The sequence below is a fragment of the Phalacrocorax aristotelis genome, chromosome 5, assembly GCF_949628215.1.
Source record: "Phalacrocorax aristotelis chromosome 5, bGulAri2.1, whole genome shotgun sequence".
NCBI classification, from domain to species: domain Eukaryota; kingdom Metazoa; phylum Chordata; class Aves; order Suliformes; family Phalacrocoracidae; genus Phalacrocorax; species Phalacrocorax aristotelis.
This window is the reverse complement of record NC_134280.1, coordinates 59,241,342-59,254,877: the sequence shown is the minus strand read 5'-3', so window position 1 is coordinate 59,254,877 and position 13,536 is coordinate 59,241,342. Positions and strand designations below refer to the sequence as shown.

The following is a 13,536-nucleotide window of genomic DNA, read 5'->3' as shown; positions in this document are numbered from 1 at the left end:
TAAGCACCAAAGTTTGTTAAACATACCTTATTCATAAGTTTTTACTGGAAATTACATCACTGTGACACTTACTTAAAAATGCCTTTTTTAATCCAAACAGAATGTATTTGTACAACTTTCCTTGGCCTTTAGAAATGATAGTTATACCTTGGAATCTAGAATTAACCAAGCAGAAAGAGAGAGAAATCTTACTGAAGAGAATGCTGAGAAGGAACTGGAAAACTTTAAAGCAGCCATTACGGTAAGAAAACAACAATAATTCTTTTTCTGAACTATAGTGTACATGAAAGTGCTCACACATTTGAAATATTGTGCCTATGCTTGCTTATACCTATTGTAAATTCAGCCCCAAAACTTCATTTTCTGCTGCACAAGCTCCTTACTGTAAGCTGCCTACCACTCTACACGAGAGAGAGCATTTTCTGTCAGAGTGGACCACCATTGCTGGAAATGCATAGAGGATGTTGTCCTACTTCTAACAGATTTCAGAAATAAATACTATGAATTTGCTCTTCAGTTCTTGGAATAAGCCTGTGACAAAGCTAAGAGTATTCAGAACCGCAATTTGTGCACTGATCCATGGTCTGCTGGGTAAGACCTTCTTTAGCAGTAAATTTGAGGTGTCCACTTAGGTGAGATACTAAATGATCTGAGTCCTGAGATCTGTGACTTGGAAGAGCTCTTAACTGCAGATAATAGAAGGCAGTAGAGGAAAGGAGACAGAGGATTACTTAAGGAATACATGCAATCCCAGGATCAAGTAATGGGCCTGAATTTTCATTCTAGCTGTCCCTGCTGTTGTTCTATGAGCAATAGTTTTCAGTCCTCCTTGCCAGCTTTCTCTGGGTTCTCTAATTGAAATGACAAATACACCTCTGTGTCAACTTATGTGCTGTGCACATCTTTGTGCAAAAAGGGGAGGGATGCTTAGATACCATGCTGCTAAAGGGAATACCAATAGACACAATTTGCATGTTACAACGAAGTGCTGCCATAGTTTTGGGAAATAGGAGAACATGCAATTCTCCCGCTTATGTTATCAAGAACATAATCAGGTAAGAAAGAGTACAATTAAAAAAAGATTGTGGTATTTACCTCTTTTCATCTGGAATCTCAAACCTGCATTTCCAGAATAATTGCTCCTGGGGAAAAAAACCACACATTTTTTTAATGTTTTACTGCTCTTCCCTCTGTTCTTTTCTTTAAGAGCAAACAAAAAAAAAACCCTATTAAATCTCTGTGGTTTTTTTATTATAATATTTTGTATACATACACATTTTACAACTAATGTATAAGGGCTTTTAAAGTTGCAAACAATTACTCTGTTAGATTTGACATGTAATTAGGCACCAAGGACCATATTGCCAACAAGGGACAGACATGATTAGCTTTTTCCTCCTTTGTGCAGCTCACACACTACAGTCTGGCTTTTACAAGCTTTTTTATGTCATTTATAACAAAGTGGAAACTGCCACTTTCATATGAAAGCTTTCATTCTATATATTGGAATAGACCAATAAGCAATGAAATGAAGTGATGGCTTCTATATAATCTGTATCATATTAGACCTAGACTTGTTCCAGTCTCAGTAGGCAGTTATTTTCATTTCTGTAGGACAGGTACACGTTATGTGGCTCAAAGACAGTTTTACCGGTCTTTATGGGTTTTTTATCAACCTTGTGATAACTGGTGTTTTATTCAAAAAACCAACTCCAAGAAAAAGCTGATTTATGTGAACTTCAGGTTTGTTCAAGAAAATAGGCAAGTTACAGTTGCCAAGAAAAACTTGAAAATCTGAAATTTTGTGCATGTTTTTCTGAAACATTCCCTTATGCCTTCTTGGGTCTTGCAGTCAAATTTTGGCTGCAATTTTTTATCACACTAGCTTCAGTGATAAATAAGTTTACGAATTTTTTGTTTTTGCAATTGTTGTCATTGTGCCATCAGCATCTTGGCTGTGTTTCTACACCAAACGTTTGCACCACAAATGCAAGTTCTCAGATTACCCAAAAAGTTACTGCACATCACTCCGTTCTTTTGAAGGGGAGGAGAAGAGGAGGAGGAAGAGAGGTTATTCTTTTCACACAGATCATTCCAATACATTGACTTACTCTTGCAGTAATACAAGAGGGGTTGCAGAGAACTAGGGCACAACACAACTGTTTAGAGGGAGAATTGTGTGAACAACAACACAGGGATTCATTACTTTAGACAACCTCAGTGCCAGAACTGGTGCATTCTGAAAATGCACTTTAAGAATATAGGAGTCATCGAGCATCATAAAGTCTGCCTGTAAGTCTGAACTAAATTGTATTGGGTTTTCTCATATCAAACTTTTCTGTGAACAGAAAACTCATTCAGTGAAACGGTGTTCACTAAGGCTTTGGCTAACAAAACATCTAAATTTAGTCTTGCTTTTGGTAGCTAATCCCAAAGAATTTATATGTTTCAGTGCTTTTCAGTATTGATCTGAGCTATCAAAGTGGCAATATTAATCCAGCACATAAATGTCTGTATTGGTTGACAAAAAAATTGTTAAGAAATTGCAATTGCCATTTGATTTGCAGGCCATTTTGGCTTTGATTACTTTCTTATATTTGTAATTCTTGAGACTATAATGTTTTATTTTCCAAATAAGTGAAGTACCATGGAATTGAAAGAACATAAATTGCCTTCTTAACACCTTGTTCCCAGCAAATTAAAATGTTCTTTGTGTTTTGGCAATCATTTGTAAGTACTAGTTCAAATAAGCTTTGTGAAGTTCATAGCTAGCTAGGCATAATTCATCATTAATTTCAAAAGGAAAAGTATTTCAAATGTGCTTAGCCCTTTTTAAGTCCTCCAGAGGTGTTCCTGCGGTATGCAGTAAAGCACCATTCTCAAACAGAGCAGCAGCACTCATTAGGTTATCTCTGGTGGTAGTGATGGCACTCCTCTGGGGCTACCTTGTCCATATGTAGTTCTGCCTAGGTACGTCTACCCCACTTCTTTGGCTCAAGCTGCTTTATTTGAACTAAAAGTGGCAAACATGAAAATAAAGCTTATGTATTTTCACTTCAGTCTTCAGCTCACTTATGGCATCACTATGAACACAGAGAAGCTTACCAGAAGCTGTTGGAAGATATTGCTGTTCTGCGGCGTTTAGCTGCTAGGCTGTCTAGTCGAGCTGAGATGGTTGGAGCCATTCGCCAGGTAAGAACATCATGTCTAACAGGTGTCCTGGCTGCATGTGTTCACTCTTTCTCTTTTTCAGCCATACCTGGAAGTTATATTAGCCCTTTGAATTGTGTTTGCTATTTCAACAGATTTAAGACATTTGCTGTAGTGTCAGATAAGACACTATTTCAGTCTGGAAATAGAATTCAAAGAGAAGATGATTATCCATGAAGCTATTCAACATCTATACAACAGGAGAGTGTATATTATTCAGAACTATAGCTGCAGCGCAAGAAATGTATATAAAATCAGTGCAGCATGAATAAGACAAATCTTCTGTGTCAAAAAGCTCATCTAGTTCAGTAACCTGCCTTTGGCAATAGCTTAGTCAGGCAACTATAGGAGTACAAGAATGGAGCGAGTATAAATGAGAACACAGCAATACCCTCCCAGATTCAACACACTTGCCTCTGCCCCCTAAAGTAACTAGACTGATGCCAGTGACTGAGCCCTTCGAGGGTTTGGAAACAAATGTACATATACTACGTAACTAATAACATAGGCACACAGACAGACTGTATAAATATATCGCAAAATAAATTCTGGTATTCTGTGGATATATGTGAATGCATGTACATTTGTGTTCTAATTAGCTTCAGAATTTGCAGTTGTGGAGGTACCAATATTTAAGAACTATTCCAGATTTAGCCCTGACAGGGGGCATATGATTCATTTGAGAAGTGTAGAGGTTACCTGAGTATTCCCCTCTTTTCTTCCTTAGGAAAAGCGTATGTCAAAGGCCACAGAAGTAATGATGCAGTATGTGGAAAATCTGAAAAGAACATATGAAAAGGATCATGCTGAACTAATGGAGTTCAAGAAACTTGCCAATCAGAATTCTAGCAGAAGCTATGGTGCATCTGGTAATAAAAAAAAAAAATATATAAAAATTTAAGGGTTTGTCTTGCCTCTCTATAAGGGTGTCTGGTGCTATTAAAGACAAAAAGTGAAGTATTGTGAAACCTGTTTATGACTTTCTGATCTTCAAGAGTAGATTTCAAAAAGTTACAGATAGAAAAGTTAAAATATGTCATATAAGCCATACTTAATGCTATAGTACAGTAATTTAAAATAGCTATCACTTAGCAAATTCTGATGAGATCCAATAACATTTTCATCGGCCTCTTGCACATATCCACAGCTTGCACAGTTTTAACACAACTGCCTCTTAGATGGCAGATTATGGCAAAATTTCATTATTAAAAAATGATTTTTTTTTTTCCTTTTTGCAATCTTTTCTTTCCTAGTTTGCTGGAAAACAAAATCTGAGTATTCATATATTTTCGGGGGGGGTGGGGGTGGGGGGTGGGGGGTGGGTTTGTGTTTGCAATTTCTTTTGCAAAAATTTGCATATGGAGGCAAAGAGTGGACTTTTGGCTGGCCTCAGTGAAGATAGTAATGGTTCAAATTTTTGCAGTTATTTCAAATTTCTTCTGCAGGTATAATTGAGACCAGAACTGTATGACAGATAAATATGCAGTCACTACAGACCTTATATAAATGTACCACATCTGAGTTTGAAATACAAGCAAGGGCTCTATTGATAGATACTCATATAGTTTGACTGTTCTTTATCTACTGTTTTTATGCAGAAGATGGAGTACCTCGTTCATCTAGATCCATGTCTCTTACTGTTGGAAAGGTAATTCTACAATATAAAGAAAATGAAGTGAACATTTTATGTAGTGAATTTTCTTTGTCTGCAAACATTCAGTTTTATAGGCTGTGTTCAAAACATAGTGCTGATAAATTCTCAGTATTGTTCATGTAATTTAGTGCAAATGCTTTGTGATTTTGGATACATGATCAAGAATAACCCTGTGCAATATTGAGAATGTTTGCTGTGAACCTATAAATAATAAAGGGACCTATTAATTTAAGAATAATTTTATTCCAGGCCACATACCTGTGCTCCAGAGAATAGCTTTTGTCCTGTACTTTATTCTAGTTCCTCAGCAAGGAAGCAGAACTTACTATATGATCATACCATTTTCATTATCTTCAGATTTATATAATGTTCAGAGTACCTTAGATGTAAACAGTTATTAAGTGGGGCTCATTTTTCAGTTAACATCAGAATATCTTGTTTGGTTGGACAAAGCACTCAGAGTGAGAGATTATCTCAGATTGTTTTGGCTTGACCAATTAATAACTTCAGCATGGCATTTCTTCCATTACTGCAAAAATTCCAAGAGTTGGAGATGAAGTTTATGACAAAACTTCCTAAAGCTACTAGTGATTTGAGATCCAAGTTCCAATGTGACATTATTGGTGGTCAGAGGCATTATATTAAGTATACTATTTCTTTTCATATTTCTATTTGCTTGGGTTGTAGTTCTTAGGTTTAGTTTATTCTGCCCCCTTTGAGTGCTGAATAGAAAGAATTAGAGGACAGAGTGTGCTGAGGACAGGACTTGATTTCAGAATGAGAACCACATAAGTTGAAGTAGAGGTCCCAAAAAGAGACAAAATTTAACAAGGACAAGTAGAAGTCCAAATAATAGAGAGGGGAGAAAACACCCAAAACATTACAACAGACTGCCTAACATGGCTGCAGACTCTCCATTATAGATTTTCAGAGGCACATTAGGTAAACCACTGTCATTAATGAATAGGTATAGTTGGTTTTGTCTAGAAAGAGGATCATGGAGTAAGTCATTCCTCCTATGTATTTAGTAAATCTTTGTTTAAATCCTTTCCCGTAAAGTTACCTAGAGCAGAATCTTAGAAGTGTTTGGATATGCACTGAGATGAAGCTGTTAGATGCTATATGTGCTTGGATTTCTTACTCAGTAGGAAGCGTAAGTTTCACTAGGTGTATATCATAGGATTAAGTATTTGGCTACTGCCTAATGACAGCAAAAACTTGTATGTATGTTATTGTTTCTGTAAGTTATAATTTGTAGGTTTAGAAATAATTAATGTATCATCGTGAGTACAGTATATCATAATGGGTACATAGCAAGAGCAGAGTTTCATGTGTAGCTTCATTATTTTCCAGTCACTGTGACACTGGCACTTTTCCCAGTATCACTGTACTTTTGCTTTAATCAAAGATTATAGCCTTTAATAAGAACTGACATAACAGCTCAGAACATATCTGTTGTGTGACTTAAGCTATTGGGCTTTCAGCATGGAGGGAAAAGAGCAGCACCCCTGTACACCACCTCATTTCACAGTAAGCACTTGCATACCAGACAGTACTAGAGGAAGTTTTGAGGAAAACCACAGCCCTAACAGCCACTTACCTTAATTTTGCTCTCAACTCTCCTTTCCCCCAAGAGACATTAACCCACATCTTTGCCATACATATTAACTTGTAGAATTATTCTTTAGCCTATCTTGTTGTATGATAGAAAAAAAAAATGTTGTTTCTCACAGAATATGCCTCGGAGAAGAGTCAGTGTTGCTGTCGTTCCTAAGTTTAACTCCTTAAACATCCCTGGTCAGTCATCAACAGCTTCACCTATACCTTCAATGCCATCCCTGGTAAGTAAAACCCACAGTTTAAAGATGCTGCTTTTTGTCTAAAACACTCTTGCATAGGGCCAAGCCAGAGTTACCAAAAAATGTAAGCCCTTTGATTGGTTTAATTTATTTTTATTCCATCCTAGTGAAGAGGACGGGCAAAGGTAATTCCTGTTGTCTGACGAACATATGCTTTCAGAATTTACCTCCATAAACGATCACTTTGGGTATGGAACTGAACTGGTGATTCAGAGGCATTAGACATTAGTTGAGGCAATTTGCCTTTTAATCTCTAGTAACATATTGGAAAGAAGTAGTAAAAATAGTTGTTCACTGTAGAAGAGAAGTTTTAACGAGAATCCATAGAAGATGATTGGACTACTTCTCTTCATTGCCAAAAAGTCCACTAAACAGAAAATCATGTAATTAACATACGGAAATGTACATGGTACAAATTTAGAAGTTCTGTGATGATCTGGGATTTGTGGAGCTATCAGTCTTTGCCTTGACTTTTTGTTTATAAATTTTAATAAATTATATTAGAATCTAATCCAAACCTAATAAATCTATATAAATGCTTTTGAGGAAAGCTGCAAGGCATACCGACTGTTCAGACATGAGCTAAGATGGTACATTATCTGAAAATTATGCTCTTTTCTGTTAAAAACATGGGGATATTTAAATGAGGAGTATTTCTGAGAAGCTAAATCCATTTTAGTTTTAAGAAAACAATGTTTGTGCAATTTAGTTACTATGTACTCAGAGTCAATTCAGGAACCAAGTGTGTTTGTTTACCATGATGTATTATGATTTATTTTTGTTTAAAAATTTACATTGAAAAGTTAGCTAACAAATCAATGTTCCTAGGATAAAATGGAGAGAAGCAATAGAGTAATTTTATTGTTCAGTGATCAATATATGAAGAAGAAAGACTTTTCTACTCTGCTTATTTCTTCCAAGAAGGGAGTGTTGCAGAAAGTTCTTAGTGTGCAAGTCCATTGTTTACTGTGGGAGTTAGTAAGAATAATTTGGAAGCTCCATATTGAAGATACCTTGCTCATGGTTGTGGGAAGAAAACCTAAGAAGCGCATTGACTTTGTTGTTTTACTGAAGACTCGTTTGAAATTAATTCATGGATGTAACATTTATTGCTGTTTTTCACTTACAGTCTGAATCACCTAGTAATGGAAGGAGCAATCTAACATCTACTCCTGTTCTGCCAGCACTTCTAGAAAAGTAAGTTTTGCCTAGGTCATCTCATTATCTATTAAATCCTAGCATGAAATAAAAATTATTTAATTTCTATCTTTCCTAACAGAATTTATACCAAGGCATAAAGTATTGAAATCAGTGACACAATATTGCCTTAGGTTGATTCACGATCTGGTAACTGTACTTTACTATGTCAGCATCATATTCTTTTCATGTGCAAAGAGTTTACAAGCAGTATCTCAGAACTAAATCAAGCCTGCTGTCATCATTAAAGCTCATCAAGTAAAACTGCAGCAGAAGATTATACACTTACACATTTGAGTAGGCCTGCTTCAGAAATTGACAAAATTAAGAGTATTACATACAATGTGTGTGGCGCTTTTTTTCCCCAAATATATTTACTGGAACGAATTAATACTGTATCTAAAGTTGACATGAGCAACCCTGAGTATGAATATTCCTTAACTTGACTATCCCAGTATTAGAAGTTTGTGTTCTGCCGTTGTCTTTTCAACATGTCAACAGCTGGTAAGAATCATATTTTGAAATACTGTGATATCCAGTATCATGTACGTTTTTTAATTTATATGAATAAACATAAGAATGTGAAATTCAAAAGTATAATTTATCATAACATTAGATCATAAAAATTCTACAGAAGTCAAAACAGGATTCAATTGAGTAGTAATTCCTTTTTTTAGTATAAAATGAATTGAACTTTCAGCTAAACTAAAACATTAGGTTTGAGATTTTTAGTGTTAACAGCCTGAGATTTCAGTTCTAACAGCCAGAGAAGTTTGCATTTTAAAATTAAAAATAAAGAGATACAAGAGAGGAGATTTTTTTTTCATACCTCAATATCTGTATTTTTCTAGTAACTATAAATTGCAAAAATATTTTTCATTAAAACATTTGCTGTTTTGACTCTGTATTACTTACCATTAGTGTAGGTGTCCTGGCTGGATTAAGGTGTGCTGTTGTGTGCCGGTTTTGGCTGGGATAGAGTTAATTTTCTTCAGAGTAGCTAGTACGGGGCTGTGTTTTGGATTTGTCCTGAAAACAGTGTTGATAACCCAGGGATGTTTGAGTTACTGCTAAGCAGGGCTGACACAGTGTCAAGGGCTTTCCTGCCTCTCACCCCACCCTGCCAGCGAGCAGGCTGGGGGTGCACAAGGAGCTGGGAGGGGGGCACAGCTGGGAGACCTGACCCCAACTGACCAAAGGGATATTCCACACCATATGGTGTCATGCCCAGCATATAAAGCTGGGGGAAGAAGACAGAAGTGTGTTTGTTCAGAATGATGGTGTTTTGTCTTCCCAAGTAACTGTTACGCATGATGGAGGCTGAACACCTGCCTGCCCATGGGAAGTAGTGAATGAATTCCTAGTTTTGCTTTGCTTGTGTGCACAGCTTTTGCTTTACCTATTAAACTGTCTTTATCTCAACCCAGGAGTTTTCTCACTTTTACTCTTCTGATTCTCTCCCCCATCCCCCTGGGGGGGGAGTGAGCGAGCAGCTGGGTGGTGCTTAGTTGTCAGCTGAGGTTAAACCATGACATGTTGTTACCCATTTTCCATAATAGTTCCATGAGTCATTCCATGGGTTTTAAATGGTACTACTTTTGGGGCAAAATAATAGTTATAAGGACAAGGAAAGCAAAGAATTGCTCTGCCGGAAAGCATGTGCATCTACGCATTTCTGGAAAGAACTTTTGTGTCCTTCCTCTTGAAATTCATGTAGACACACAATTTAATTTTATACAAGTTCTTGAAATGTAAAGCGTCTGCAGTAATAGAATACAAAGATGGGTAATATGAAAATGTATGGGACTCGAATGAGAACAGAAGGCATACTCAAGCTGTTATACAAGGTCTTTGTAAAAAATTACCATTATGGATACAGGTATTGTAGTATTTGCAAACCCATGTACATATATACATTATTCGTATGTATAATCAGCTTAGAAAGCCAAAATAAGAAATTGTCAGGAATTTTCCAAATACTTACCTCTTTCAGGAAATGTTGCACATTCTAAGGAGGTTGCTTGCCAGTATTTCAGACATAAAACTTATTAAAACATCAGGTTGATTTTTGTTGGTTTTGTTACTACTACTACTATGGTCATTTAGACTGTTTACAATATTACAATAAAATATCTGCAATACTAATCTAAATTAAAGTTTGCTAGGATGCTTTAAACATGAAAATTAAAAACTTTAAAAGATGTAGCTCTCATGTCAGTACAGAATATTGATTCTCACTTACTTTACATTAGTGTTGAGGCAGGACAAAATTTATTTTATGTTTTTGTTTTATCTCTGTGCTTTACCAAGAATGGAAATATGCAACAATTGGGAAAATAGAAACAGTGAACTATGGCACTAGCTGTTACAATCTCACAGAACTCTGCAAGATTCAGACCATCTTCTGAAACTGTATGGATTTGGGGGGAGGGGAGAAAAACCTTATCAATATTTCTTACTGGATCTTAAGAAAACAAATAAATCATGTCATGAAGTAACAAAAGTAGAACTTGAAATTCAAGTTTGAGCATCAGGATGTATGCATGGGACAGCTGCTATAGTAGTGTAAAATTACATAGTTCTGCAAAATTTTGTGTATTTAAGCAATTCAAACTTATATTCATGGTGTGTTTAAAGTCCAAGTGAAAATAATGTCTACTACTAATATGACTTCTCGAGAGAAAATCCATTGCCCACAGATGGTGTCAATCAGGATGAATTATTCTGCCATTGATTTTGGTGCCAGAAAAATAAGGCCTACAAAAAGGATTAGATTCTAGAAGTTGAAATGGGATACACTGTTGAGCTTGTTAAACCTACACTTTGGTAGATTTTCTAAGTCATGTCTGAATCACTTAACTCTTTGTCCCAGGCTTAAATAAATAAGGGCAGGTGAGCAATGCAGAAAGAGAGCAATGTATAACGGCTATCTTTAGGCTAAATGATCAAAGCTTTTCCTTAAGAAAAGTTTTAGTGACAAAAGCTATGTATGTGTTTGTATTTTTTTTAACCTGTGCATCAGTTCAGCATATAAAGTCAGCAGAGAGGAATACCTAAAAGGCAAATAAGAAAAATATTTTGTTAAATTAATATTTGGTGGTATTTCTATTATTTTCCTCTGGTGTAGCAGGCTACAATTTCTAAGATGATTTTTGGAAGGTTGAGAGAAATATTTTAAAGAATAGCAAATAAATGCCATGATAAACCAGGAAAAAAATGCTCTTTTCTTCTTAAAACATGCTCTTTTTTCTTTTCTGTCTTGTTTTTTAAGAAACAAAATGCAAGTTTTAATACCCTAGAAATGTATTAATTACTGTTCTTGAATTGCAACATTTTGAAACTAACGTTTTTTCTTAGTGTTTAATTTTTTTCTTTTGAAAGACATTTTATTTCTCCGATATATATTAAAGAAAAATCAGGAGTCACAAAATTGTGTGTGGTTGTTTTTGTTCAGTAGTATACTCCAAATACAATACATTTTAGTGGTGTTATTTTCTCTTTGTCCGTTTCTTTTGTCTTGGCAGTGGTAAGACTAATGGAGAGCCTGACTGTGAAACCTCTACTTCTGTGCTGACACAGAGCGGGTTGGAAGAAATCAATCCTGAAACTAAAGCCAAGATAGAAGAGGAAGCATATAACAAAGGGTAGGAATATTTAAAGTGAACTTAATCTGTAAATACGTGCTACCAGAGGAGGACATATGTTTTTAGAATGTAATATTAAATGCAAAAGGAGTGACATAATTGATGAGCTCCTAGAAGATGGTCATAATTGAAGCAATGTGGGAAACAATGTGAGTGAGCTTCACTAGTATTTGCATCATAGCTGTTCCTTTATTAAACTGTGGGAGAGTAGTTATATCAGAGATTCTGAGTTGAGTGGCTGTTCTTATGTCAATAGTGTTCAGATTCATGACGGGAAAATCCAAAATAACTTTCTAAAATGTTTATTCTGAAAAGTGTACATGGAAATGAGCATCAACTTTTGCAGTCACAAAGTGCTTTACACAGCATGTTTTGGGGCAATTAACAGCTTTGGGGTCCATTTCAGAATGTCAAGCAAAGAACTTTGTACTATGTGAAGAGTGGGACAAAAATTTTGATCCTTTCCTGCAGAATCCAACAAGCCATCTACCTTCAGCTTAGAAAAGAGCTATTTTTTTTTAATTTGTCCTTATTCTCCAGGAAAATAAAATATCTAGATGGTGTTCAAAATTATTGACAAATAATAAATACTTACCAGCTCCTTGACAACAGAAAAAAGTTTTGCTCTGCTGAGGCCTATAACTTCCTTTTCAAGATGATAAATTTAGTAACAGAGCTAATATAATCTTCTGATAAGGAAGGGTGGCTGTCTGTGTGCCATAGTCATGGTCTTTAGCTAGTTTTTACTCTTGTCTGAGTGCTGCAACACTGTTACTTGTGTTTTATTGCATGTAACAAAACATAATGCTAATTTTTCATTAGATAGGATCAGGCTTATGGAGCAGGCTAGACTAAGAAAAATGTTTTGTGTGTTAAAGCTATCAGGAAGGCTTGAAGAAAATCAAAGAACTTCAGGAACTGAAGGAAGAAGATGAAGAGACACCAAAAGAAATTCATGATGAACATGAAGAAAGTGAAAATGAAGATGAGATAAAAAAACTGAAAAGCAGGTAAGATAGTGGTGTAATATGTCCATACAAGAGGAGCCACTTTTTTCTATTTGTGATACCCAACCAAGTGTTTTATACTATTATCTTGACATGTTTTCTTTCAGTCTATGGAAGCATATTTGAAATAACAGTATTTTCCAACAGGCATTTTCCAAGATAACAAAGTTGCAAAATGCAAAGCTCTTTATTTTGATATTTCAACTAAAATTGTATGTTGATATCAGGATGCTTCATCTTGATGGGGTTTGGTTTTGAGTTGAGGTAAAAAATACTCCACAAAAGTTCTTTTGATGCCAGAACGCATCTCTCAGCAGGTATGCATTGTCTCATGAAAGTTGTAATTCAGGAATCTGATGCCCATATTTGTCCCATATGTTATTCCCAAAGGGTCTGCACAGGTGAGTCTTTCAGTACATTTGCAAGGTGAATGCAGATTAAGATGAGCTCCTCAGCTGTGTTGGACTTGCTCTGGCTTGGAAAGGCAGGTGCCTGCTCTCTCTGGAAGCTGTGTAGATGTAGCAGAACAGCAAGCACTATGCTGGAGTTTGGGCCATTCAGCAAAGTAATACGTTCATTGCATTCATCTGCAACCATCTTGGTGGTTCTACCACCCAATTCAATATACCTGCAATTTCCTGCATTTTAAAAGCAAAGAGGCTTTTGCATTAGAGAGGAATTAAATGCTGGCCAAAGCAAGTAATATGTCCCATTGCAAGCTAAGGTAGGAATCCTTACCTGACCCAGAAGAATTCATTTCCATTCCATAACCATTATGGTTATAAACCTCTGTTAATCTGAGATTTCAGTCATGTTCAAAAGGGCAGCGATCTCACTAGTCATGAAACTCTTAGGAAAAAATGTTTACAACATGTTCTAATGTTTAGTTTAGTTGAGCAAGCTATGAACAGTGCAGAATTTTACATCATATCAAGCTCTGAGATTTGCCAGTTGACAGGTGGGAG

At 35.9% G+C, this 13,536-nt stretch overlaps 1 protein-coding gene across 10 annotated transcripts in view; it reads left to right on the top strand.

The window, feature by feature from the left end:
* The window catches only part of IRAG1 (inositol 1,4,5-triphosphate receptor associated 1), a 79,009-nt gene that overhangs the window by 62,698 nt on the left and 2,775 nt on the right, over nt 1-13,536 (top strand). For all 10 annotated transcript variants that reach the window (XM_075094810.1, XM_075094813.1, XM_075094805.1 and 7 more), the window contains 8 exons: nt 101-241; nt 3,061-3,192; nt 3,938-4,079; nt 4,809-4,858; nt 6,598-6,705; nt 7,853-7,920; nt 11,445-11,564; nt 12,443-12,574. In XM_075094810.1, the coding sequence (XP_074950911.1) occupies nt 101-241; nt 3,061-3,192; nt 3,938-4,079; nt 4,809-4,858; nt 6,598-6,705; nt 7,853-7,920; nt 11,445-11,564; nt 12,443-12,574 (893 nt within the window). The remainder of the gene's footprint in view (nt 1-100; nt 242-3,060; nt 3,193-3,937; nt 4,080-4,808; nt 4,859-6,597; nt 6,706-7,852; nt 7,921-11,444; nt 11,565-12,442; nt 12,575-13,536) is intronic.